At 40.8% G+C, this 25,501-nt stretch overlaps 2 protein-coding genes across 3 annotated transcripts in view; both read left to right on the forward strand.

The window, feature by feature from the left end:
- The window catches only part of LOC146496809 (uncharacterized), a 66,130-nt gene that overhangs the window by 17,393 nt on the left and 23,236 nt on the right, over positions 1–25,501 (forward strand). The gene's annotated exons all lie outside the window — the stretch shown is intronic.
- LOC146496811 (mitogen-activated protein kinase kinase kinase 7-like) lies at positions 303–24,720 on the forward strand. 2 transcript variants are annotated; one of them, XM_085142668.1, is made up of 14 exons: positions 303–804; positions 1,259–1,369; positions 4,177–4,242; positions 6,092–6,137; positions 6,781–6,919; positions 7,437–7,561; positions 9,362–9,490; positions 15,446–15,576; positions 17,169–17,253; positions 17,403–17,533; positions 17,647–17,785; positions 19,923–19,969; positions 21,467–21,582; positions 22,899–24,720. In XM_085142668.1, exons 1-14 carry the CDS (start codon positions 739–741, stop codon positions 23,056–23,058), a joined length of 1,491 nt encoding a protein of 496 aa, XP_084998794.1. In that variant the 5' UTR covers positions 303–738; the 3' UTR covers positions 23,059–24,720. The 2 variants fall into 2 exon arrangements, 1 of the variants encoding a protein (XP_084998794.1); XR_014871075.1 differs by lacking the exons at positions 21,467–21,582; positions 22,899–24,720 and adding an exon at positions 20,566–21,460 and having other exon boundaries at positions 304–804; positions 19,923–20,217.

Raw genomic sequence — 25,501 nt, forward strand, 5'->3', positions numbered from 1 at the left:
ACAAATATGAATGAAAACACATAGCATCCTTATAAAATACGATGTAATTTGATCTTTTTCCACCACTACCTGCATTCCAAATATTGTATTTTTGTGAGACATGTATGCCACTCTACAATGATCACAGATCCATCACAGCTCCCCCGCTCTTCCTCATCTCCAGCCTAACCTTTATCAACGAATTCAACGTAACATCGCGCTGTTATGTACTCTACCTGTGTCGTACTAACTACACTCCTTCATAGCGGCATGGTCAGTGATGGTGCGTGCTGTCTGGGAAGACAAACGGTACAAAGCATGGCACATGTGGTCTATCGCCCCTGGTGGAGGTTCTTGTGCAGACAAAAACAAAACAAAAGCAGCATTCAAGACTGCGAATCACTAACAGCTTGATTGATTTGGCCTTTTTTAAACAAATAATTTATACCACGAGGCTTTACGTAGAAATAAACTGTTTTTGTAAACCAGCTTCATTACGATTTAACTTATCCGTTGCGCTGTTTACTTCTTGTATTTAGGCACCGAGTGCTGTGCAGCGTTCACGAGCGCGCATATCACAGACGTATGTAGCCACTGCGCGAGCTGCTGGTGTCTACTTCCTGAATTCAGAGCAACAGATGAGTAAGGCAGTTCGTCAGGACTCCACCGAGGTTTTTTTTCTGATGAAAACACGATAAACCTCGGTTTGTAAGTCCAGCGTCGTCGGCTTGCTTCGAGGAGTGTCGGCTCTCCGCCACGATGGTGGAGACTCTAGCTGGGTGTATGTTTGAGGACATCCAGTATGCAGATATCCAAGTAGAAGCGGTAATTTAAAGATATATATTGAAACTAATGTTAGCTCAGCGGTGCTAGAGATCAGTGGCTGAGTTTGGGTCAGCTACGTTTCTGTCTGTGAGTAAGGCTCGGTGAGACTGTAATGGACCAAAGAAGTCTGTTTGTTCGCTTTGAAGGGCTTCTGTTCTTAACTGCGAAGTACAGTGAGAGTCTTTAACAAGATATAAAACATAACAGTGTTTACTACTGAATAAACCTTCTAGTAATCATAACGAGGCCCCGGTTTTTAAAGGACAGAGTTACTCATATGTGAACTAGTGATTCCCAGTTTAGCTGTTTTATATGATACGATGGCGACTGATATACAATAAAATGTATTTTTAAAGTAAATGTTACTGTAGTCCCTCTTTTGGTATTAAGGGGAAATAACAGAGTATTGTCCCCCGAGGTGGAGCTGTTAACTTTCCATGTTCTTTGTCTTCAGGCTGTTGGCAGAGGGACTTTTGGGGTTGTCTTCAAAGCTGTGTGGAAAGGAAAGGATGTAGCAATCAAGACCATTGAGAGTGACAATGAACGGAATGCTTTCCTTGTTGAGGTACTGTGAACATCCTTTTTTGTGCCCATCTGTTGTACAGTATCACATATCTTAATGTAATAGGAAAAATAACTTTTCATAGGCAGTAAAGCAAATAAAATGTGGACAAGTAGATTTAACCAGATGACACTAAAACACCACATTTGGCTGGAAAGCTCCACTCACTGTGAGTGTACCGCCAGCACAGGCTACCTACCTGCTCTGCCTCCAGGCTGTGGCTCAGGAGGTCGAGGATGTCACCCACTAATCAGAAGGCTGGTGGTTCTGGCCCTGCCTGCTCCCGCCTGCGCCAGCTAAACCCAAGTTGCTCTCCAGTGCATTCATTGGAGTGTGAATGATGGAAAAGGCAAACTCCTGGGTTTTCCGTTACAAAACAGCCGATCAGAGTTGGTTCAGTCAACTCTTAATATATTCATACTAAGCTTTCTTTCTCCACTCATCCACGTGCTATCATCAGTGAAGGTCCACAATTACCCAATGCCACGACATATAGTAGATGAAGTACTGTGTCTCCCATTTTAATGCAGTGGACCGAGAAACATAAATACCTGTCAGTACTGATACACACTAGGTGAACCTATGGCACCATGCAACAGCTTCCTGAGGCCTACAGCTATCATTTCTGTTCCTGTATGGTAGTCGGGAAACTAGCCTGTTTCCAAACATCAAATGCAGAGTATTCGATGTCTCTGCACTATTAAGCTCATACAGGGATGCGTTGTTCGGCTTGTCCACATATCTGTTGTTGGAGCGTAGTATGCTATGTTGTGTATTTGTGTATCCAATACTTTGACCCGGCACTCGTAATATAAATAAGGGAATTCCAATTGTGCAAAGTTTTCAGCTGGGTACTGTGTACTCTGAGTCGAGTGTTTTGACCACAAAATCATATATTTATAGACAGAAGCTGTTATGGCCATTTTCTTTATGAGTCTTTATTAATTGGCGTGCTGCAGGAAGAAGCCTGTTATGGTGCAGTGGGTTCAGGGGGCTGGTAGGGCAGCTGGAAATGATCAGCTAATCAGTCTCTTCCTTTATCAGTAGGTTGCGCTGAGAGCTCGGCAGCTGAAAAGCTGCACAGTCCGATCAAAGTGAAGGCTGTAAAAAAACAAACAAAAAAAACGCAGCAGTGTGTCCATGTCGGGTCCTTGTGTCCCCTAAATGCTGCCACATTTTTAAGGAAAATGCATTTGTTTGTTGAGCAGCAGAGTTGAGTAAATTGAAACACCCTTGAAATACTTGCCAAATCTTCTCTGTCAGTGCTAAATAGCATCTTCTGCTATTGATTCTTGCCAATCAGGTGTCTGATGGGCACCTGAGTAGTGGCATCTGTGCACACAGACCCCACTGCAGTGGTCAGTTTTGTCTGCTCCAAACATTCCACATTTAACTGATCTGAATAGGGCCTTCCCCATAGGGCAGCAGGCCCTATTCAAACTCTTGTTCTTGTTCTGCAAAACCAAATTGCAGCATCATTTGATGTGAACTCTACTACCATCTCTTAAATTTAAGGCCAAGTGCCACACAATGGGGGATGTCAAAGACAAGCCGCGAAGTGGGCGTTTCAAGAAGATGACACCACAGTAAGACTATTTTCTCAAACTGCACTTGGGAACCACAGGCAGTCTTCTACAGGTTTGCACAGCATGCTACCCAGATAATCCGGATCAGACTGCACACAGCCAGTCTCCTTATAGGACTGCCAGGAGGCCTGCCCTGACTGTCCTTCACCATCAGGCCCATTTGCTCTGGTGTCAATAACATGTGCACTGAAATCTGTTAATTTCTAAGAAAGACAGTATACTCTGTGTTTGGCGTGATTCTGTTACGCCACTATATAAACTACAATGAAAAGAAACAGAAACTTTTTAGTTTTACTTCAAATTTTCCCAGAAAGGAGGATTACAATGTCTAAAATTGGCCTGACAGTTCCTCCTTTTACAGTCTTCATCTCCACTTTGTGAACGTGTTGGTCAGAGCTTGGAAGGGTTTTGTCTTTGGTTAAAACATCTCCAACTTTCAGAGTTGTTTTTTTTTCTCCAGTATCCAAAAAATCAAGGCCTTTGTCAGTGAACTGAGGTTCTGCTGTGAGTGTGTCAGCTGCCAACCTTTCAGATAATAGAAGACACAAGACATTTTTTCACAAATATTCCAGAAGCAAATCTGACCAAGTCTAAGGATGGTCTAGCACAGGGGTGGACAACTCCAGGCCTCGAGGGCCGGTGTCCCTGCAGGTTTTAGATGTCCTTGAACCAACACAGCTGATTTAAATGGCTAAATTAGCTCCTCAACATGTCCTGAAGTTCTCCAGAGGCCTGGTAACGAACTAATCATGTGATTCAGGTGTGTTGACCCAAGGTGAGATCTAAAACCTGCAGGACGCCGGCCCTCGAGGCCTGGAATTGCCCACCCCTGGTCTAGCATGTCTAAAGTCAGAATTCTGGAAAAGAAGAAAAAAAAGACGTGCCCACTTCCCCCCCCCAGTGGCCCTAATCCTCTTCCGTAATAAACTTCAGTTATTCATGTCCAGTTTTTTATAAATCAGTGTCTATTATGGATTAGCTGCTCTCACATAATGTTAGCGTAATTAAAGTAAACATCTCTAATTTTGCTCTTATTGAATGTTTTTGGGGTTTTTTTGGGGTTTTTTTTTTGCAAAAACAAAATGAATATATATAAAATAGAATACTATTCCCTTCAAAGTAAACAGTGCTCAGAAAGTGAGCTGCCTTGGGGAGGTTTGCACTCTGACTGCTTCTTTTTTTAAATGTGTCCTTCACACCTGTGCTGCTTTTGTCTATGCACAGCTCCGCCAGCTCTCCCGAGTGAATCATTCCAACATTGTTAAGCTCTATGGCTTCTGTGACAATCCAGTGAGTATATAACACTCAACATTTGCAACAATAAAAGTTTGGTGAATTAAAAAAAAGAAAAAAGTTGTCCCATTATGTTTTTATCTTGTCTGGATGTGAAGAAGCAGTGATAGGTTTAGAGTTGTTTTGATCTTCATGATTTTGTTGTATTTACAGTGACTTGCAAAAGTATTCGGCCCCCTTGAACTTTCCCACATTTTTCACATTACAGCCACAAACATGAATCAGTTTTATTGTAATTCCAGGTGAAAGACCAACACAAAGTGGTGAACACGTGAGAAGTGGAACCAAAATCAGACATGATTCAAACATTTTTACAAATAAATAACTGTAAAGTGGGGTGTGCGTAATTATTCAGCCCCCTGAGTCGATACTTTGTAGAACCAGCTTTTGCTGCAGTTCCAGCTGCCAGTCTTTTAGGGTCTGTCTCTACCAGCTTTGCACATCTACAGACTGAAATCTTTGCCCATTCTTCTTTGAAACAGCTCCAGCTCAGTCAGATTAGCTGGACAGCGTTTGTGAACAGCAGTTTTCAGATCTTGCCACAGATTCTGGATTGGATTCAGATCTGGACTTTGACTGGGCCGTTCTAACACATGGATATGTTTTGTTTTAAACCATCCCATTGTTGCCCTGGCTTTATGTTCAGGGTCGTTGTCCTGCTGGAAGCTGAACCTCCGCCCCAGTCTCAAGTCTTCTGCAGACTCCAAGAGGTTTTCTTCCAAGATTGTCCTGTGTTTGGCTCCATCCATCTTCCCATCAACTCTGACCAGCTTCCCTGTCCCTGCTGAAGAGAAGCGCCCCCAGAGCATGATGCTGCCACCACCATATCTGACAGTGGGGATGGTGTGTTCAGAGTCATGTGCAGTGTTAGTTTTCCACACACAGCGTTTTGCATTTTGGTCTCATCTGACCAGAGCAGCTTCTTCCACATGTTTGCTGTGTCCCCCACATGTTTGCTGTGTCCCCCACATGTTTGCTGTGTCCCCCACATGTTTGCCGTGTCCCCCACATGTTTGCCGTGTCCCCCACATGTTTGCCGTGTCCCCCACATGTTTGCCGTGTCCCCCACATGTTTGCTGTGTCCCCCACATGGCTTGTGGCAAACTGCAAACAGGACTTCTTATGGTTTTCTGTTAACAGTGGCTTTCTTCTTGCCACTCTTTCATAAAGGCCAACTTTGTGCAGTGCACGACTAATAGTTGTCCTATGGACAGATTCCCCCACCTGAGCTGTAGATCTCTGCAGCTCGTCCAGAGTCACCATGGGCCTCTTGGCTGCATTTCTGATCAGCTCCTTGTTCGGCCTGTGAGTTTAGGTGGACGGCCTTGTCTTGGTAGGTTTACAGTTGTGCCATACTCCTTCCATCTCTGAATGATGGCTTGAACAGAGCTCCGTGGATGTTCAAGGCTTGGGAAATCTTTGTGTAGCCTAAGCCTGCTTTAAATTTCTCAGTAACTTTGTCCCTGACCTGTCTGGTGTGTTCTTTGGACTTCATGGTGTTGTTGCTCCCAATATTCTCTGAGGCCGTCACAGAGCAGCTGTATTTGTACTGACATTAGATTACACACAGGTGCACTCTATTTAGTCATTAGCACTCATCAGGCAATGTCTATGGGCAACTGACTGCACTCAGACCAAAGGGGGCTGAATAATTACGCACACCCCACTGTGCAGTTATTTATTTGTAAAAAATGTTTGGAATCATGTATGATTTTGGTTCCACTTCTTAAGTGTAAAATTGATTCATGTTTGTGGCTGTAATGTGACAAAATGTGACAAAGTTCTCTTGCAAGCCACTGTATCTGTAGGGTATGTGATTTTTTTGTTTTCTTTTATTCCCCCTCAGGTCTGTCTGGTCATGGAGTATGCAGAATGTGGATCTTTATATAACCGTAAGCCCTACTGTGTCTGAACAAAGAGTTTTTTAAAGGGAAGTTAAGGAGATAGTTACTGAAACATGTTATAGTTTTTTTCCGTTACATAGCTTTTCCTAGTATAGCTAATAAAAATGTCCTATTATTAGTTCAAAAGGTTTTCAGGCCCTTTCATGTTTTCCATATCTTCTTTGTTAACCTTCAGTTTCTTCCTAAGACAAAAATGGATGTCATAAAGCGCCCTGAGTGTTCAGATAGTGTAGAAAAGTGCTCTATAAGAACCAGTCCATTTATCATTTGGCATGTTTACATGTTAAAGTTAAAAGTCTGAATTGCCCTGTTACATAATCATTATCAATGATTCTCTTAGTTTGGTTGACCTTTCTTTTGTCTCTCATTTATAGAAACCATTGGCTTACTTGTTTGACCAAGACTGGTCATTCCTAATTATTGTCTAGTTTGGCTGGGTAGCAAGATCTAAGAACTAGACTGGCTAGACTGTTAATTTTCAAAATAAGTCTGGAGGCTACCATACCGTACCATTCCCGCTCTTTACTAATTAATTTCAATGCATTTGAAATAGCAGAAAAATGACAGTCTCACATTATTGTGCTTATTGATGTAATCATTATTTCTTTTCATCTTTGCTTCTCACTCAAAGTTCTGCATGGTGCAGACCCACAGCCCTACTATACAGCATCCCATGCAATGAGCTGGTGTCTGCAGTGTGCCCAGGGAGTTGCCTATCTTCATGCTATGAAGCCAAAGGCTTTAATTCATAGGGACCTCAAACCACCAAAGTAAGATTCTCAATGATACAGATAATGATAAACAGTGCAGAGATTTGAGAGCACTCAAAACCTTTGTGGTGGCATTTTGGAACATGTGTTTTTTCCCCCACGGGTTTAAAAAGTATTTCTGTTACAATTTATCTAAAGTATTAGTCACTCTTGGTGTTACCTGCTGATCGGTCTGTTGCTGCTGACCAACATAGCATAATAACTATGGGATGGATTGCCATGAAATTTTGTCCACATGTTTATTTTGCCATGATTATGAATCTTTATTTCCTGAAATTTGGCATTTTGAAGCTGACATTTGTAATATTAATTGAAAGACCCGAAGACTGTACGACTGTTAGACTGCCATGAAATGTCATGCACACATTCACGCTCCACAGAGCATCATCATCTAACTTTTCTTCTAGGCGATATCATATTGATGATGGTATTTTGATCAGTTTTGATGAAGTATACCAGAATATAAATTTTAAATTAACGTTTTTTGAAAGTCTTAAACCTGTCTGTACTGTTCCAGTCTACTGCTTGTGGCTCGTGGTACTGTGCTGAAGATATGCGACTTTGGAACAGCTTGTGATATTCAGACCTACATGACCAACAATAAAGGAAGTGCAGCCTGGATGGCACCAGAAGTATTTGAAGGTCAGCCATGAACAATATTTTTAGATATTAATCAAATCTTTGTTTGTCACAATGAGATTTGTGTCACTCACGTTGTTGTTTTAGAAATGGGATTTAACAATCAAGCTTGCTTAATAACACTATGATTTTTCCATTTGATGATCTGGCTAGATGGAAACCTCTACCTATATCACTCATGGGAAGGGTCGCTTCAATAAAAATGATGGTCTTGCCAAGAATCACACATATACCCATTTATACATATACCTTGTATAATCCAAAAAAATCTAGTATTTTTAACCCTTATGTGTTCCTTAAATGAACCACAAAAGATGAAAGTAAACAGGAGTACTCGCAGGCTAAGTATATGGCCAAGAGAGAGGTGGAAAAGGCTTATAGTGAGTTGCTTGAGATGCTGGACACCAAGGAGGGAGAAAAGAACTTGTATCGATTGTCTAGGCAGAGAGCTCAAGCTGGAAAGGATGTGCAGCAGGTTAGAGTGATTAAGGATAGAAATAGAAATAATTTTACAAGTAAGACATCCACCCATGTTTTTTCTGCAAGATGTTTGCAGTCACCACTGCATTGGAGCCATTGTCATGGAAAACAACCACAATTTTGCACAGAGTAATCAAAGAAATTTCCACAGTCTTCTCAATCCAAGAAGCAATGGTTGGCCAAGTGTGTTCTTCACGGGACATTTTTGTGAGGCAATAATAAACCTAACCCTATAAAGTGACAAGTGATATACCTCTGTGGCAACGCTGATCCAGACTGTAGCTGTCATGGTAATGTTGTTCTTTGCTGATTTATCTGCATCTTTAATCTTACCAAGAGGAGCTTCATACCTTCCCTCCACAAGCTGTGTAGAAATAAATTCTGGAAGGTAAACCGGTGTTGATCTGCTCAAAACCCGCCCACCTCTTCAATCTTGGACTCATGATATCATGTTGTTATATACCACATTAAGAATGTTCAAATCTTGATTATGGAGCTGCCAGGATGGAGGAAAAGAAGCAGACTACAAACAAAATTCAGAGATGTAGTGAAGGAGGACAGGTAGAAGATTGGTATGACAGTAGAGGCACTGTGTTGACCCCTAAAGGAACCAGCCACAAAAAGATGAGATGAACACACAAAAATTTAATATCATTTAATTTAATAACTTAAATTTTTTTGATGAAGTATTTGCTGCACTTCACTTGTCCCAAATTTTGTAAGCCTTATTCCTAAATGGATTAAATAAATGTTTCATCTCAAAATTCTACATGGAATATCCCAAAAACCCAATGTGAAAAAGGTTACAGTGAAATTCTTCATTAAAAAAACAAAACAAATATAGCGTGTATATTTTATATATTTATAGACTTTGGCTCATAAAATTGAACTCAGGTGTATCCGGTTTCCACTGATCATTTGTCAGATTTTTCTTCAATTTGATTGGAGTCCATTTGTAGAAAATTCAGTTGATTGGATGTGATTTAGAAAGGCACCCACCTGTCTATATAAGGTCCCCGTAGTTGATCAAGCAAAGAAGTCCAATGTATTGTCTGTAGACCTTACCAGGAGAAATGAAGCCAGGAAGCCAAAGGGTAGTGGTTTTAAAATGTATGAGAAACCCAGGAAAGATCAGAGTGTTGGCAGGAGGACTACACTTGGTGTCAGTTAATTAACTATGACACGAGGGATATATAAACTTATGTAGTACAACCGCACGAGTTTGCCACTGTGAACTACCTAATGACCATCACTTTTAACCTGTATTTTGCTGGCTATAACTTTCAGATTCTTTTAAATATGGTTTTGGTTTATATTCTTCAGGCAGTAACTACAGTGAAAAGTGTGATGTGTTCAGCTGGGGGATTATCCTGTGGGAGGTCATCACACGCAAGAAACCCTTTGACGAGATTGGTGGTTCTGCATTTTGCATAATGTGGGCTGTCCACAGAGGTGAGTAGATTCTATTAGATAGTGAGGACCTTAACAGAGTACAAAAAAAAGTCCTTACTCACCTTGGGGGTAGTCTTTATCCTTCAAGCTCAGGTCCTCCATAAGAGGCCTGGGACCTCGAGGGTCCTGTGCAGCATCTTTGCTGTTCCTAGGACTGCACTCCCCTGGACAGATATCTCAGATGTTGTTCCTGGGACCTGCTGTAGTCACTCGCCAGCTTGGGAGTCACTCCCCCGAGCGCTTCAATTACCACTGGGACCACTGTTGCCTTCATCCTCCAGAGCTTCTCAAGCTCTTCTCTCAGGCGTGTGTGTTTGTGTGAGATTAAAGTAGCATGGGGGGAAGGTGGCCAACTATCGAAGTTACAGAAAGGTGTGATGTGGAAGGTGCCTAAGAAGTACAGCAAGCTGTCTATATCTGAGGCCTTGGAAACTGCCAAGCAAAGACTCATAGCCTTCAAGCCAGGTGCTTAAAGAGGTATACCAGAGAAATAGAAGCAGAAGAATAAACCAGCTGTTCTCCACAGAACAATCCAAGGTGTATTCTCAGTGGCAGGAAACAGCATGACAACAGCAACACCAAGGCTGGAGATGTATGGAACGCCAGGACTGCCATAATGAATTAATTAAATACACCATTAAATAATTAATTAAATGTGTCAATAATTAATTAAAATGGGAAATAATTAATTAAATAAATAGTTATGACACATGTAATTAATTAATTATTGACACATTTAATTAATTATTTATGTATTTCACATTTTAATTAATTATTGACACATTTAATTAATTATTGACACATTTAATTAATTATTTATTGACACATTTAATTAATTATTTATGTATTTCACATTTTAATTAATTATTGACACATTTAATTAATTATTTAATGATATATTTATTTATTTCATTTTGGCAGTCCTGGCGCCTGGCTCTCATCATGAAATAATTTTATCTGTCAACCTCACCCATCAAACTCAGGGGGCGGGGTTAACGCTGATCGACTCAAAACCATTGCTTTGGCCTGGTGGCCATTGTTTTTAGCACACAAAAACCAGCATGTGGAAACTAACAGAACTGAACTTTGAAAAACCCTGTTTGTGTGTGTCACCAAATACAGTTTTAATATTTTTTTAGCCGAGAATGTAGTGGTTTAATCTTCATGTGTCTGGTCGGTTTCTCAAGATACAGCCTCTTTGCAAAAGTGCTTCGATGATTTCGGAGATGTCTGCCCAGTCTCACGGCAAAGCGTGGATAGACCCGCTCGCCTCGCAAGCAATCGAGCTGTTATTACCACCGACAAGGCTCAGGCCCCGGTACACAGCTGTAATAACCCCCGCTGACACGGACTTCTTTTACTGAGGTTATATTTATCAGGGTTTTATTTCCTGATGTTCTTATGTGTCCTACGTGTTTCAGTCGCCAATTCTGAATTATAACTAACATTAAAAACATGTTTAATGAGGAGAGAGAGCAAATAAATTCGATTAACAGCTGATCTTTGGGTTTTTGTTCAGTAATCAGCGTGACCTGTGAATAAACGCATAAAAGAGATAACGTTGGTGTTTCCGTCATGTAGTAATTGCTGGCTTTAACTGTACAAAGGTTGTTCGAAACTATGACACACATACAGACTTCATGATGTTCGGCTAATATTTTTATTGTGAATATTAATCATGAGGGTAAACGGACCTGTACACCACAGAGCGAGGTCAGCATGTCCACGATATCTTCAGCTCTCTGAGGTAACACAGAGTTTCCCAGCTGACTAATCTAACTGTCATCTACGAATAATTCACGGGTCATATCAATATGATTTTACAGAAAAGCATCCTTAATACTGCCAACTATTCCAGAGACGTGAAAATCTACAGCATAAAGAACACAAAAATATAGCAGTCTAACGCAACACTGTAGATGAACCGTCAGTTTGTCAAAGTGGAATGAAAGCGATTGGTTGAACAGGTGTTCGTGATCTGTGTTTTCTGCATTTTCATCAGCGTAAGAGACTCAGCAGCAGATTAGAATAACAGTTATACATTTAATAAATTACCAAATGAACGCAAGAAACGAGCAAACCTGTTCCGACAATTTGAGTTTGTGTTCCCTCAGCTGCAGACTGTTTAAATGTTTGAGAGGAAGATTAGATATAAAGCAAACGTCAAACATAGACTCAGTCTGCGTTCACATTTGATATGAGGCCAGGACGGATAATGGCTGTGTCCTGTTTTAAGATCATACATGTAAAATTGTTGTCTGACCTCCGTCGATCCAGCCGCTCAGAGTTAACTGAAGTTAACTTGGATAAATTATAGTTAAGGAGTATCACAGATAACACCCACGTGAGCTGTGTGACTGTTCACCACTACACTGAAATCAGTAGGCTATTACTGAAATACACGTGTTATTTCATAAACTATGATGTAAAGTCCTACTAACATGTTTAGTTTTAAAGGACACCTTCCTGCCTTATTAGCAGTATTAGTTTTCTTCTAACATCCAGAAGTCTGCACCACGTGTTTCATAGTTTGTAACAAACCTTTGACAGTTAAACATAACATGACCGAAAAAGCAAAAAAATAAATAAATGAATAAAAAGAGAGAGAGAGAAAAAAAATCACACAAATTATATGTTAACCTCGTTTATTTTTAGTTAAGTAAACTCTAAAAATTCTAACAGATCGCTGGTGCTTAGAAAACCTATTAAAAAACAGATGATATAATATTTCTGTCCAGTTGGAAACTCTGCTCCTCTCGGTGGAAATGCGCCTTCTCTTTCCTCTTTGTATAAAAACATTTTAAAAGTCAGTTTAATCTCAAACTTCACTGTTAAATCCAAAACACACCAGATAAAGAAAAGCGAATGGTTCAGTCTAACACATGGGCCAGTGAACCATTAAACGTCTGTAAAACTGTGCAGTTCTGAAACGTAACTTTAACCTCAGCCAAACCGATTTGCTCAGTTGTAAATAAAACAGCGAAGTAAACGTGACCCGACAGACAGAACCTGAGTGAATTAAGTCCAGCGTTTAACACTGAGAGCTAAAACTCAGGTGAGGTTTCAACGCTGTGCCGGTGATTGGAAGTGGGTTCGCCTATAAAGTGCTCTGTTGGGAAACAAGCTCCAGCAGCTCTGCGCTCGGGAAAAACTATATTTACTTATCTTGTGCAGAAAAATGTGCTGACGTTGCGTAATATCGAGCACCGGCTGCCCAGTTAAACTGTGACTATCACCAGGTAACGTGGGCGTGTTTCTTGAATTAGCAGCAGGTGTTAAACAGCTGACAGGTGAGGAGGAGGATGCATGCAGGTAAACTGAGGGCCTGTTGAGCTGATCGCTGGTTTCGTGAGAAAATTGTCAGCTCGTTCTTTATGTTACAGAAGCACAGAGACACACGACCAGGTGGAAAGAGACAATCGTTCGGTGAAAATGAGAATTTGCGAATGCAACACGTGGAACACGGAGAGTGGAATATGTAAACAAACCGGTTAACGTAACCCCCTCGGTGCACTCTGCATGCTGACTGTTAGCAGAGCTACTGAAATCTCTGAAAACATCTGAGCACAAACATGTTCTATGTTGACAACCTGACCCGACATGTGAAGATTACAGCGCGACATTCGCAGCTAAAACACTGTTAAAAGTGTAGTTGGTGACAGAAAAACGGGCTATTTTAAAACTACACCACCAACATTGCTGCCTGTGATTTGAAATGCACTCTGGGATACCTGGCTGCCCCAAGTCTACACAAGTCGATTATCTAGGATCGACCTGTTTTGACTTACTTTGCACGGCAACCAATCAAATGTTAGAGAAGCTGCATGGGCTGCGTTAACCCCGCCCCCTGAGTTTGATGGGTGAGGTTGACAGATAAAATTATTTCATGATGAGAGCCAGGCGCCAGGACTGCCAAAATGAAATAAATAAATATATCATTAAATAATTAATTAAATGTGTCAATAATTAATTAAAATGTGAAATACATAAATAATTAATTAAATGTGTCAATAAATAATTAATTAAATGTGTCAATAATTAATTAAATGTGTCAATAATTAATTAAAATGTGAAATACATAAATAATTAATTAAATGTGTCAATAATTAATTAATTACATGTGTCATAACTATTTATTTAATTAATTATTTCCCATTTTAATTAATTATTGACACATTTAATTAATTATTTAATGGTGTATTTAATTAATTCATTATGGCAGTCCTGGCGTTCCATAGAGATGGAGCAATACTGGAAGAGCATATGGGAGAAGGATGCAGCCCATAATGTCAGTGCTCAGTGGCTAGTGGATCTAAGAGCAGACTACAGCTACCTCACTGAACAGGGTCCAGTAACCATCAAAGTGGCAGACATCCAAGAAAGGGTCTCCAGTATGAAGGATTGGACAGCACCAGGCCCCAACATGGTTCATGGCTGAAGAAGCTGACTGCACTCCACAAGCGCCTGGCAGCACAAATGACCCAGCTGCTAGTCAATGAGAGACACCTAAAATGGCTAACCAAAGGCCAGACAGTCCTGATCCCCAAGGAGCCCCCAGAAGGGACCGGTCCCATCCAACTACCAGCCAATAACCTGCCTCAGTACCACATGATTGCTCCTGTCAGGTATCATAGCAGCTAAGTTGAACAGGCACCTGGCTCAATACATGAGCAGCGCATGGAAAGGAATTGGTATGAATACCAGAGGAGTGAAACACCAGCTACTGATAGATGGAGCAGTCACCTGAGACTGCAAGACTAGGCTGACCAACCTGTGCACTGCCTGGATTGACTACAAGAAGGCCTATGACTCGATGGCCCACACATGGATCCTGGAATGCCTAGAACTATACAATATCAACAGGACCCTTAGAGCCTTCATCAGGAACTTAATGGGAATCTGGTGTACAACACTTAGACGCCAACTTCAAGCCTATAGCTCAACTCACCATCAGTGCGGGATCTGTCCCGCTGTCCTCACTGCTGTTCTGCATAGGCCTGAACCCCCTGAATGAGATCATTGACAAGACTGGCTACTGATACAGACTACAGAATGGAGCAATTGTAAGCCACTTCCTCCACATGGATGGCATCAAGCTGTATGCCAAGAGTGAATGATACATCGATTCACTGATCCACACTCCAAGGATCTAAAGCAGCAACATCGGAATGTCATTCAGACTGGAGAAATGTCATCGGATGGTAACGAAGAGAAGGTAGTCAAAACTGAGAGGATCGCACTACTGGAAGGCAACATTGCAGACGCTGAGAATAGCTACAAGTACCACAGACAAATAGGAACCACTAAGAGGCCGCTAGGAAAGCTGCAACCATCAAGTACCTGCAGAGAGTAAGCAAGTTCTGAGTAGTCAGCTGAATTCGAGGAACAAGGTGATGTTGAGAATGACTGTGGTATGATCCTGTGGGACTTCCAGATACAGACGGACAAACTGGTGATGGCTACCCAACTGGACATAGTAGTGGTTGACAAGCAGGGAAGAGCAACCATGGTGATAGACACATCAGGAAGAAGGAATACAAGAACCTGGAGAAGTACCAAATGGCTCAGAGAAGAGCTCAGAAAGATGTGAAGTGTGAAGGTAACCGTGATTCCAGTGGTAATCAGAGCACTTGGTGCTTATTAAAAAGGGTATGCAAGAAAAGGCAACTACCATTCTGATATTACTAAGTAATTTTTTCACCATCATAATTTTCATCATCTATTCGTGTTCACAGTCTGGTCTGAGAAACTTCTAAATTTGTTTGTAGAGTACGAACAAATTCACAAAAATAATGCTGAATTAAATATGTGAGTGAAATGTTTGTCGACGATTTACGAGACATTTGTGTGTACACACCGAATGAGGTCTTTTCTCTTGACATAATACGAAGTTTTGTTCATAATGGTTATAATGGAAACCATTGTTCTCTTCTGGCTGACTGGTTACTACGACAGGTACTCGACCTCCTCTGATCAGAGACCTTCCAGAACCCATAGAGACTCTGATGACACGCTGCTGGGACAAAGAACCCAGCCAGAGGCCATCAATGAATGAGGTCAAAAACACTATGAATCATCTAATGAAGGTATAGTGCCACTACATGGAACCACAAATTTTCATTGTATTTCAGTTTGTGTGTACAGTAAAGAAATGAATTATAGCATTTGTTTTCTCAGAAATTCAGTCAAATTTAGGTTCTTCTCTGGATTAATTTTTTTATGATGTGGTTCACTCCATCTCAAATCACCATGAATCTCCTGCTCAGCCCTCATTGTTTTGAATTTTTTCTGCACACTGAAATTTGAGGCGTGTGTTTTAAACAGAACCATCTAAAAAGATTAAAGCCTGAAATTTTCACTTTTTTCTGTTTTGTTTTGTTTTGTACCATCAAAATGAATCTGTCATTTGGGACACTCTACTTGAGACCGACTTCCCTGAAGGAGTCTGATAATAAACTTTCAAAGATACTTAGCCACACTAAAAGCTCAAGTGCCAGTGTAACGATCAGTAATTGTATAGCCTCCTTTAAGAATATAACAATGGCAAAGATCAGAGTGGACTGGGAGGATGAGCTGGGGGTGGACTTAGAGCAGAGACCTGGGGGAGCGCTCTTTTAAGAGTAAACAACAGCACTTCTTGTGCCAAATTAAACATCATACAGTTCAAGATTCTTCACCGCATTCATTACTCCAAGGCAAGACTGGCCAAAATATTTCCAAACATAGATGCAAGCTGTGAGAGATGTAGAAATCCTTCTGCAGATTTAACACATGTGTTTTGGTCATGTCCAACTTTAAAAGCCTACTGCTCAACAATTTTCAAAACACTGTCTGAAGCATTGAATGTTGAGCTTCAACCCAATGTAGTCATGGGTATATTTGGTGCTACAGATAGAGGACATAGAACATTAAGGAAAAGCTACACTGCTATCGCTACACTGCTTGCGCGCAGAAAGATATTATTGCATTGGAAGTCAGAAAAGCCACCCACAGAGGCTCTGTGGTTCAGTGACCTGTCACAATTTATACAGCTGTACTCTCAAGGGGTCGAAGGAGAGATTCTTTGCCGTTTGGGATAGATTGCTAAAACATTTAGAGAAAATTAAAACCGTACCCATCTGATACTCGCTTGGCAGCTACCGTATACCCTTATTGTTGTGATGGCGATTCATTTTGTGCAAACTATTGCCTTTTAAGTGCACATCTTTAAATATAGTGAATTTTAATGTACCTCATTTAAAAAAAAATTTCCTCTGGATTGGTGTCCAAGATGTTCTTGGGGTGGGGTATGCAAATAAAAGAAGCATTGTGACTTTGTTACATGTATATCTTTGTATTACATTCTTGACGCTCAATAAAAATAAAGTAAAAAAAAGAAAGAAAAAGTAGTCAGTCTGACCTGGTCCTGGAGAAAACTCCTACCCAGATGAAGGCCCTAGCATGAGTAATGGTCAGAAGAAAGCAAAAAGGGGATACTGGGGGCAAACCGAGCCAATTCTGCTTATCCCTGGTGCGCAGTGAAAAATTATCGGAATGCTTTTTGTGACATTTTTGTTTGGTGGTGTGGCGTGTGATGTTTCTAATGTGAAGTATGTGCCGTGACTCCAAAAGGTTGGGAAACACTCTGGCCTAGAAAGAGTTCTTTAAAAATGCAGGGTGCTGTGTGTGCATCTTCCAGTACTTTCCAGGTTCCGATGAACCACTGGATCTTCCTCATCAGTCGTCAGCCAGCAGAAGTGGCTCTTCGTCAGCCACAAGCACAGGTAACGTTCAGCTGTACAGCTTCTACTAATGCATGATCACTTCAACAGCTATTTCAGTCTCCGCTAACTTTTTTATAATAGATGGAATTGAAATCATTCCATGGTAAATCATTAATATTATCACAAATCATTTCTTTATTTCTGCTCAGACTCGTATGCTGACTGCACTATCAACTGTAGCCGGAGTGATGACGACATAGAACACATAAACTCAGTTGGTAGAGAGGAAACCCTGAAAAGTCTCGAGTCCAAATTTCCACTTCAGTTCAAGCCCTCAAAGGTAATAGAACCATAATCGCACAGTGATCACACTTCTTCACAGTGTTTTGCTTTGAACCTGTTTTATGATTTTATTTTATTATTTTTTATTATTTTATGATTTTCAAATCCCAGAGTCCTGCATTGCGTACGGGTCTGGCCAGGACCTCAGGTGTGGACACTCAACCAGGGCCTTCCCCAAACTCAACCCACTTGAGCAGTTCTCCAATCAACTCTAGCCAGTCAGAACTGAAGATGACATTCAGCTCCACAGGTAGATTCACACAATATTATTTTCCTGCAAAATAATCATCAATTCAACCTTTAAAATATATGTGTCTGAGTAAATACTGTACCCGCCCCGCCGTGGACACATTGCAGTCATATTAGAAGATAGTAACTGCTGTTGACCTGAAGCAAGGTTTACAAGACGTCTGCCAAATTTAAAGACTGTGGTAAACTAATTTGTTTCTCTGTATACAGACAGTTTTTAGATTATTTTCTATTTCAGTTTTGCCATCAATGTTCTATAACTCATTGGTTTTTAACTCTACATTTTAAAACATCAAAATAGCTCATGCTGTGTTAGACTTTTAGAAGCTCAAATTACTATATTTGGATGAGAGGGTGAAGTTACTGTCTAACACTAGCTGTTTGGTTAGCAACCTGCATTTATAAATTGTATGAGACATGATTAACGCATAGCATTCTGACCACCAACAGGTGAAGTGAAAAACAAAGATTTTCTCTTCATTATAGCACCTGTTGGAGGGTGGGATATATTAGGGAGCAAGTGAACATTTTATCCTAAAAAGGTGATGTGTTAGAAGCAGGATAACTGGGGCAAGCGTACGAATTTAAGTGAGTTTGGAGGCCTCACTTTCCTGCTTACAGTACTTAAATGTTGCTAACATTTTGATGCCCGATACAACAGCACACTTTCAGAATTGAATGGCTTGATGGAGTACATGCCTCGATGGGTCAGGGCTGTTTTGGCAGCAAAAGCGAAACCAACACAATGTCTAACGAGCTTGGAAAGAAAGCGACTGGACTTGTTAAAGTTTCGTGAAGATGTTTCATCTCTCCAACAGGCTTCTTCAGTTCTAAAACCAAATGGTGCAGCCACCTCTTGGTTCCACCTATAAATTGTTTCCATAAAGATTATGAATGGAAATGGAGAAAGCCAACATCCACTGGAAATGAGTCTGACTTGCTGCTGGCGATATGAATCAAGCTGTCACTACAGCTCTACAGAGGCTGAATGACCTGCATCAATAGGCATGGTACCCCATACTCCCAAAGTAACCCTTGGAGACGGGGTCGAATGCCTTCACCAAATACTCAGAAAAACCTACCAGGAAGAACCCAGGGACCTACTGGGTCTGATAATGGGTCCAGTGATTTCATCCAAATGGTGCAGAGTGCAGGGTATTAAACCTATTGGGGGCTGTCCCTTAAGAGGGTTCGTGATCCACTCATGTGCTTCATCACGTGAGCTGAGGTGTGAAAAATGTTGGCTCTCCAGTGTCACCTGTTGTAGCCAACCTTTACATGGAGGAAGTGGAAATTAAAACTCTTGGCTCTTTCAAATGGACAGTACCTAGCCACCGTCAAAGATATGCAGATACCTGCTGCTGCTCAGATACCCACGGGACTGCTCAACTCCACTGCTGCTTGGGTCCAGTGAGAGTCATCCAATACCCTGGGTCGCCTACATGTTGGGTTGTGGCTACAGCTCCCAGTGTAGCCGCACTTGCTGCTTCATCATGTACCCATCTCCACAGGACTTTACTGTATGTGTGAGTGTGTGTGGAGGTGGGTGGTTCACTAAGGGTTTCAGACTCATTGGCTACCCTTACCTGGTTCGACCAGACATTTGAAGCTTTTGCCAGGGTGTGGCCACTGTTGCATGCTATTGAATTCAAATAGCTGCGAGGAGCCACAGGTGAGAGTACCAACAAGGAAGGAACTACTCAAAGGACAAACTGCTCCAAGGAGCATGACATGTCCCCTTATCAGAGGTACTACCTCCCCCTGCCACTCCATACAGCCCAACTTCCTTTGACTACCATGACCTGGATGACAGAGAACCTACACAGACAAACCAACACAATAATAGGCAGGTGGTCATAATGTTATGCCTAATCTGTGTAATACCTGATCAGTGCCTAGTGATGGACGCCTTGTTTGTCTTCTTTGGTAAAACCTAGCACCTCACAACACTTATTTTCTAGTTCAGTCACAGATGTGGCTCAGTTCATGCATTAGTCTGACCACAGTAGCATCAGATGGTTCACTGCCGGTGTTTGGATTTGTGTTTGAAAAGTAAGAGTGTGTGTGTGTGTGTGTGCGTGTGTGTGTGTGCGTGTGTGTGCGTGTGTGTGTGTGTGTGCGCGCGCGTATATCTTTAGCTACCAATGGAGTAGATGGCTATCTGAAACTGGATTATCAGCTGCAGGTAAGATATTTTTATTGTGCTTAAAAACACAAAAACATAGCTGTAGTTCACCATGGTATTGGATAACAGCTTTCTCTGACTTTTTTAGGTGAAGACATACCCACACACTTACATTTAGTGTTCATGCATGTATTAGTTATTGTTTTGTAGGTATGAGAACTCTAAATTATAAGTAACGTAGAAGATCTGCTAAATTCAGCAAAATATATATTTTGAAGTTTAAAATGTTTGTAATACTAAAATGTGATGTTTCTATTTCTTATATGTTTGCTTAAATAAGTAAAATGTGAATATGTTTGAAATTCTGGACATGCAGCCATTTTCGGCCACTACTCCGACTTACCATGGAGGCATCCTTTTGGCCACACTGCTCTTTCTACCGGAAAATCCTGGTATTGGACTTAGAGGTGCTAATTTTTATCCACATTGATTCACAGTCAGCTGTAAACCGCCCCGGTGCAAGCTGCAGGCCACCACTCAGTAAAGCCAATAGAACCACTTACCTGGAAAAATATCTAAAGATTATGAATGGAAATGAGAGAAAGCCAACATCCACTGGAAATGAGTCTGAGTTATTGCTGGCGATATGAATCTAGCTGTCACTACAGCTCTACAGAGACTGAATGACCTGCATCAATAGACACAGGGTTTGATAATAAGTCTGCGTCTGCCTGATGTGGTCAGGCTGAACCTGCTTCTATCTGTGAAATGCACAGGATGCTAGTGGAGGACCTACCATGTCTGGTATTGTGTGGCAAATGCTAATTACGCTCCAGTGCTGGGCAGTGAGCGTAGAGCCCACTAGAGGACGTCAGGCCCTCAGACCACCCTCATGAAGTCTGTGATTGTTTGGTCATAGAAATTCGCACCAGTAGCTTGCTAAAGGTAATTTTGTAAGACTGGCAGTGCTCATCCTGTTCCTCCAAAGGAGCAGACACCAGTCCTGCTGATGGGTTATGGACCGATTTAACTCTCCTAGAGTAACTGCCTGTCTCCTGCAATCTTTTCCATGCTCTTGAGACTGCTGGGAGACCCAGCAAACCTTCTGCAAATTGCATGTATTGATAGAGTTACTTGGGGAGTTGTACTACCTGTGCAACTTAATAGTGTCCAGGTATTGCCTCATGCAATTAGTAGTGACACTGACCTCAGCCAAATGTAAAACTAGTGAAAAAACAGACAGTCAGAGAATATGAGGAGGGAAACCTGTAAAACCATTCAAACCATTTGAGGGTTGTCTCATTGTTGCCCCTTTACTGCACCTGTTATTAACGCCATAAACACCAAAACAGCTGATACTGAGTAACGACCCCCTCTGCTACTAAACTGACAAGTTTAACTGACTTGATGTTGTATTCTCATTAAAAATTGTTTCTTGCTTTCTTGCTTTCTTTCTTGCTTCCTTGAGCATTACAGTAGTATTCTCATCCAGCTGTTATGCTGAAGTCTGCATATGTAGAGTGTTGCATTAACCACAGCGTGTCCCTGTGTTTTCAGCCTCTGGCTCCGTGTCCAAACTCCAAAGAGTCCATGGCTGTGTTTGAGCAGCATATCAGGATGGCTCAGGAATACCTCAAAGTGCAGTCAGAGATTGCTCTCCTTGTTCAGAGAAAGTAAGTCACATGCACAATATTAACTTAAGCAGAACTGTGAACATCTTAAGATGTGTCATAAGAGTGCATGGTTTAATCATGCACCTGGAAATGGAAAAATCAATGCCAACATTTAATCTTCAGTTAAAAATGGTTGACTTCCTATTGGGTTTAGGTCTTCAGGCCAATGGACGTTTACACAGGTGTAAAAAATGATTTATGTGAATCCTAGCATGTGGGCTCAACCAATAAAATACGTAGTATGTTAATATGAGCCCATGCTGCTTGAATAATGTTGCGATCTGGTCTCTGGGGAGGCCAATCCATGGCTGACAGTGTTAGATTGTGTGTTGTTCTATCCATGTATGCTCTTACTGCACTGGCAGTGTGTTTGGGGTCATTGTCATGCTGAAAATTGAAACTGCTGCCAATCAGTTAGTTTCCAGAATGATTGCATGGTGGATTCAAATCTGTCTGTTCATCATGATCTTAAAACAGCAGCTGAAAAGCCGTGACAACATTTGTGTTTTACAGTTGGCTACAGACGCTCCCTGTTGTAACTCTCTTAAATTCCACTGTATTCACAGTGATTTGAACAAAAAAAAAAATCTAATTTGGATTCATCTCTCCTGTTGCCACTAATTTTCAGTCCAGTTTTTGCATAATTTGGAATATCTCAGCCTTCTCTCCTCATTTTCATTCTTTAAGAATGGTTTCTCTTCACTGAGACCATTTGTGATGAGGCTTCAGCAAAGAGTAGACGGATCAGCTGAAGGGCCTCTTTATTAAGCACGTGACTTTGAGACACTATTCATAATTCATCTAGGGGTTGGTTTTTTTTTTGGCCAGTTTCTTTTTATTTTCTGAATTATGACGTGTTATTAGAAAATTACTTTTTGCCTGTCACAGTGTTGTCTTTGGCATTTTTCAGAGCATGCTAAAAATATGATTTTGCAATAAGCTGCTTGTAACAAAGGGCCTGAATATAAAATTTAAATATGGTTCTTTGCCAAGTTGTCTATTATATGTAGATGCAACAAATTCTATTCATTTTTGTAATGACACTGAATTCATTGCATTTTTCTGAGAAATCCATCCTCTAAAAACGCACTGTGAAAAAAAACTTAAGTCAACAATAAGAATCGAACAATAACGAGCTGCTGTTTCTCTAAACAAGACGAGCAAGAAAGTGAGATTCTGAGTTCATTTGTTTCTCACCAGCAGGCAGCAGCAGAGAGAGTTTCCACTGTGGTGCACTGAAGCAAAATTACAAAAGCTGCATTGTCTAAATACTTTTTGGATCTTACTTTACGCACGTCATTCCACCCTCTATGTAGGAAGGAGCTAATGACTGAACTGGAGCAGGATGAAATGGAACAGCAGACGTCGTTTCGACTCATCCAAGAGCGCAGCAATCTGCTGGAGGACAACAGCAGCCTGTCAGCCTACTGCCAGGGCCTGAAGAGTAAACTGAGCCTGATGAAGAGCCCGAACTAACAGCACAGCTGGAACAAAATGAACAACACCACTGTTGTTTTTACTGTGATCGCTCCCCTTTTGAAAGAAGAGAACAATCACTGGCAGAAAAGCCCGTTATCTTAGAGAATGAGACTCTGCTACCTACATAAGGTACATCAAGATAATATTAAAGGGAAAGTCGTTAATTTGGAATTAAAGCCTTTAAAGTAAAGCTGAATTATAAGATGATATTCTTTGTTAATGAACCACACTGTGTGTACAATTATTAGGCAAGGTGTATTTTTGAGGATTAATTTTATTATTGAACAGCTACAGTGCTCTCAGTCAATCCAAAATGTTAATAAACCTAAATCTGAATGTTTTAGACAGTAAAAGTGAGGTTTTGTCTTTCATAAGAGAATATAAATATGAGCACAATTATTATGCAACTAAATGAACAAAACAAACATTTTTCCATCTCACCTGTTTATTTCCATCTGTTAAAGTGAGAATAATAAAACAACTCAAAATTTACATATATACATTTCTGACATGTCCAAAATAATAATAACAATAATAATGATCAGAGACTAATATAGCCACCCTTCTTTTCAATAACTGTCAGAAGCCTTCCATTCATGGAGTCTGTCAGTGTCTTGATCTGTTGATGATCAATGTTCAGAGAGGTGCACGGGGCCCACAGGCTCTCAGTGGGGCTCAATGAGTCCTTTAGATCTTTTTTTTGGCCCATTTTGCTTGAGGAAGAGAAGCTGGCTAAAAATTATGCACACCTTTATATAGAGTGTCGGTCTCCTTAGGCCACACCCTCACTCATCACACAAATACACATCACCTGATATGCTTACGTCCAATAAGTTTATACAGCTTGAAGTTGGAAAATATGCATAAAAATTATGATATGGCCAAAATACCCACTTGCCTAGTAATTGTGCATGCAGTGTATGGATTCATGATGTGATGTGTAACATTCTTTGAGGCAAGCTGCTTTGAAGGATCCCGGTATTCCCGTGTCTTATAAGATACTTCCGGACAACAGGAACTTTGTCATAGTTGCAGTAACTGTTGACGGTAGATTTCAAAGGTCCAATTTTATTTGATTTTATCATTTGCATGAGAATTCTCATGACCATTGATCAAGGCCCACTGATCAAAGACCACTGATGAATTATTTGCATAATTATGATGAAAGAACTGACCTCCCATTGTTCCTTCAGTGGGCTGGTTTCAGTCATTATGCAAATGTACTGTTTATAAGATTCAGCTGAGACAGAAGAAGTCACCTGGATGATGACAAAACGTTTCTCCCGCTGAAAACGTCCAGATGAACAGAATCAACTTTTGGGGATTTACTCTCCTGGACGATTGATCATGCATCGAGACATTATTGGTTGTGGTTGCTCAGCTTATGGTTCAGCAGCAAACTCTTCCATCAGCTGGCAGAGAGAATGTAAAATTCTTAATAATACAATAAGATAATACTCCATTACAAATAAGGCAGTGTAGTCAGACATAAAAATGTACAGTTGGATTGGAGCAGTTTTTTAGAGTTGCAACAATGAGTAAAACTTAGTTCCTCTTGTAAGATTATTTCTGTTCTCTTTTGTACTGATGTTTGTCAACATGATGCTTTCGTCTGATCTTGTAGCAGACCTCTAAGTCTGCAATAAATGAGTAAACAGCCAGCAAGTGTTGTGACTTAATACCATTTTAGCTTTTCAGCTGATATCCGTCCACCTGTGTTAATTGCAGTCAGTTAAATCTGGCAACATTGTACGACAAAATGTGAACATTCCTCTTGCTGGAAGTGAGAAATAAGGGAAACAGATTTATATTTACATGTTTTTGGCCATTGTTTTGTTTGAATCTATTTGTCCTGAGTTCAGTCATGGTTAAATCAAAGTGGTCCTGTTTGGCTCTTTGCAGGCAGAAGGTCATCTGCCACAGGATTAACTGCCTTGCAGAGACTACTGTTGTGATTTGGAACTATAGAAATAAAATTGAATGGAAAAAGATTTTCAAATACCATAGGTACATCATATTAAAAAATGTTGATGTTTCAATTTCAGACACAGGTTTCTGAAACTCTTAAGAGCATGATTAGTCATGATAACAGCTTTGGAACACCAGCTTGAAGTCGCCCTGTGCCACGGGCCCTATCCAGACCAGTCAAATGTGACCAGCAGGGTCCATGTTCACAGGTGCTGAGGAGGAAATAGTCAGGCATCCAACTGTCAACAGAGGCTCAAAATAAGCGTCAGTAGCAGAAAAAGCTGTTTAGTATTGGCAGAGAAGATTTGGCAAGTCCTTTTTGTTTGTGTGTTTTGTTTTTTTTTCAAATGGGTGCAATTAATCCTCATCTCTGCTGCTCAACTCACAACTGCATTTTCCTTAAAAACGTGGCACCATTTAAGAGGAAATATGTCTTTCCTCTATGTTTTAGTTTACTTTTCTCTTTTAATAA

This window comes from Neolamprologus multifasciatus, chromosome 19 (genome assembly GCF_963576455.1).
Source record: "Neolamprologus multifasciatus chromosome 19, fNeoMul1.2, whole genome shotgun sequence".
Classification (NCBI taxonomy): Eukaryota; Metazoa; Chordata; class Actinopteri; order Cichliformes; family Cichlidae; genus Neolamprologus; species Neolamprologus multifasciatus.

Coding starts and splice junctions, on each gene's coding strand:
- LOC146496811 (XM_085142668.1), top strand. CDS start 739: ATGGTGGAGACTCTAGCTGGGTGTATGTTTGAGGACATCCAGTATGCA. Junction 6,138..6,780: donor ATGTGGATCTTTATATAACC/GTAAGCCCTACT, acceptor TCTCACTCAAAG/TTCTGCATGGTGCAGACCCA. Junction 19,970..21,466: donor AACTGGATTATCAGCTGCAG/GTAAGATATTTT, acceptor CTGTGTTTTCAG/CCTCTGGCTCCGTGTCCAAA.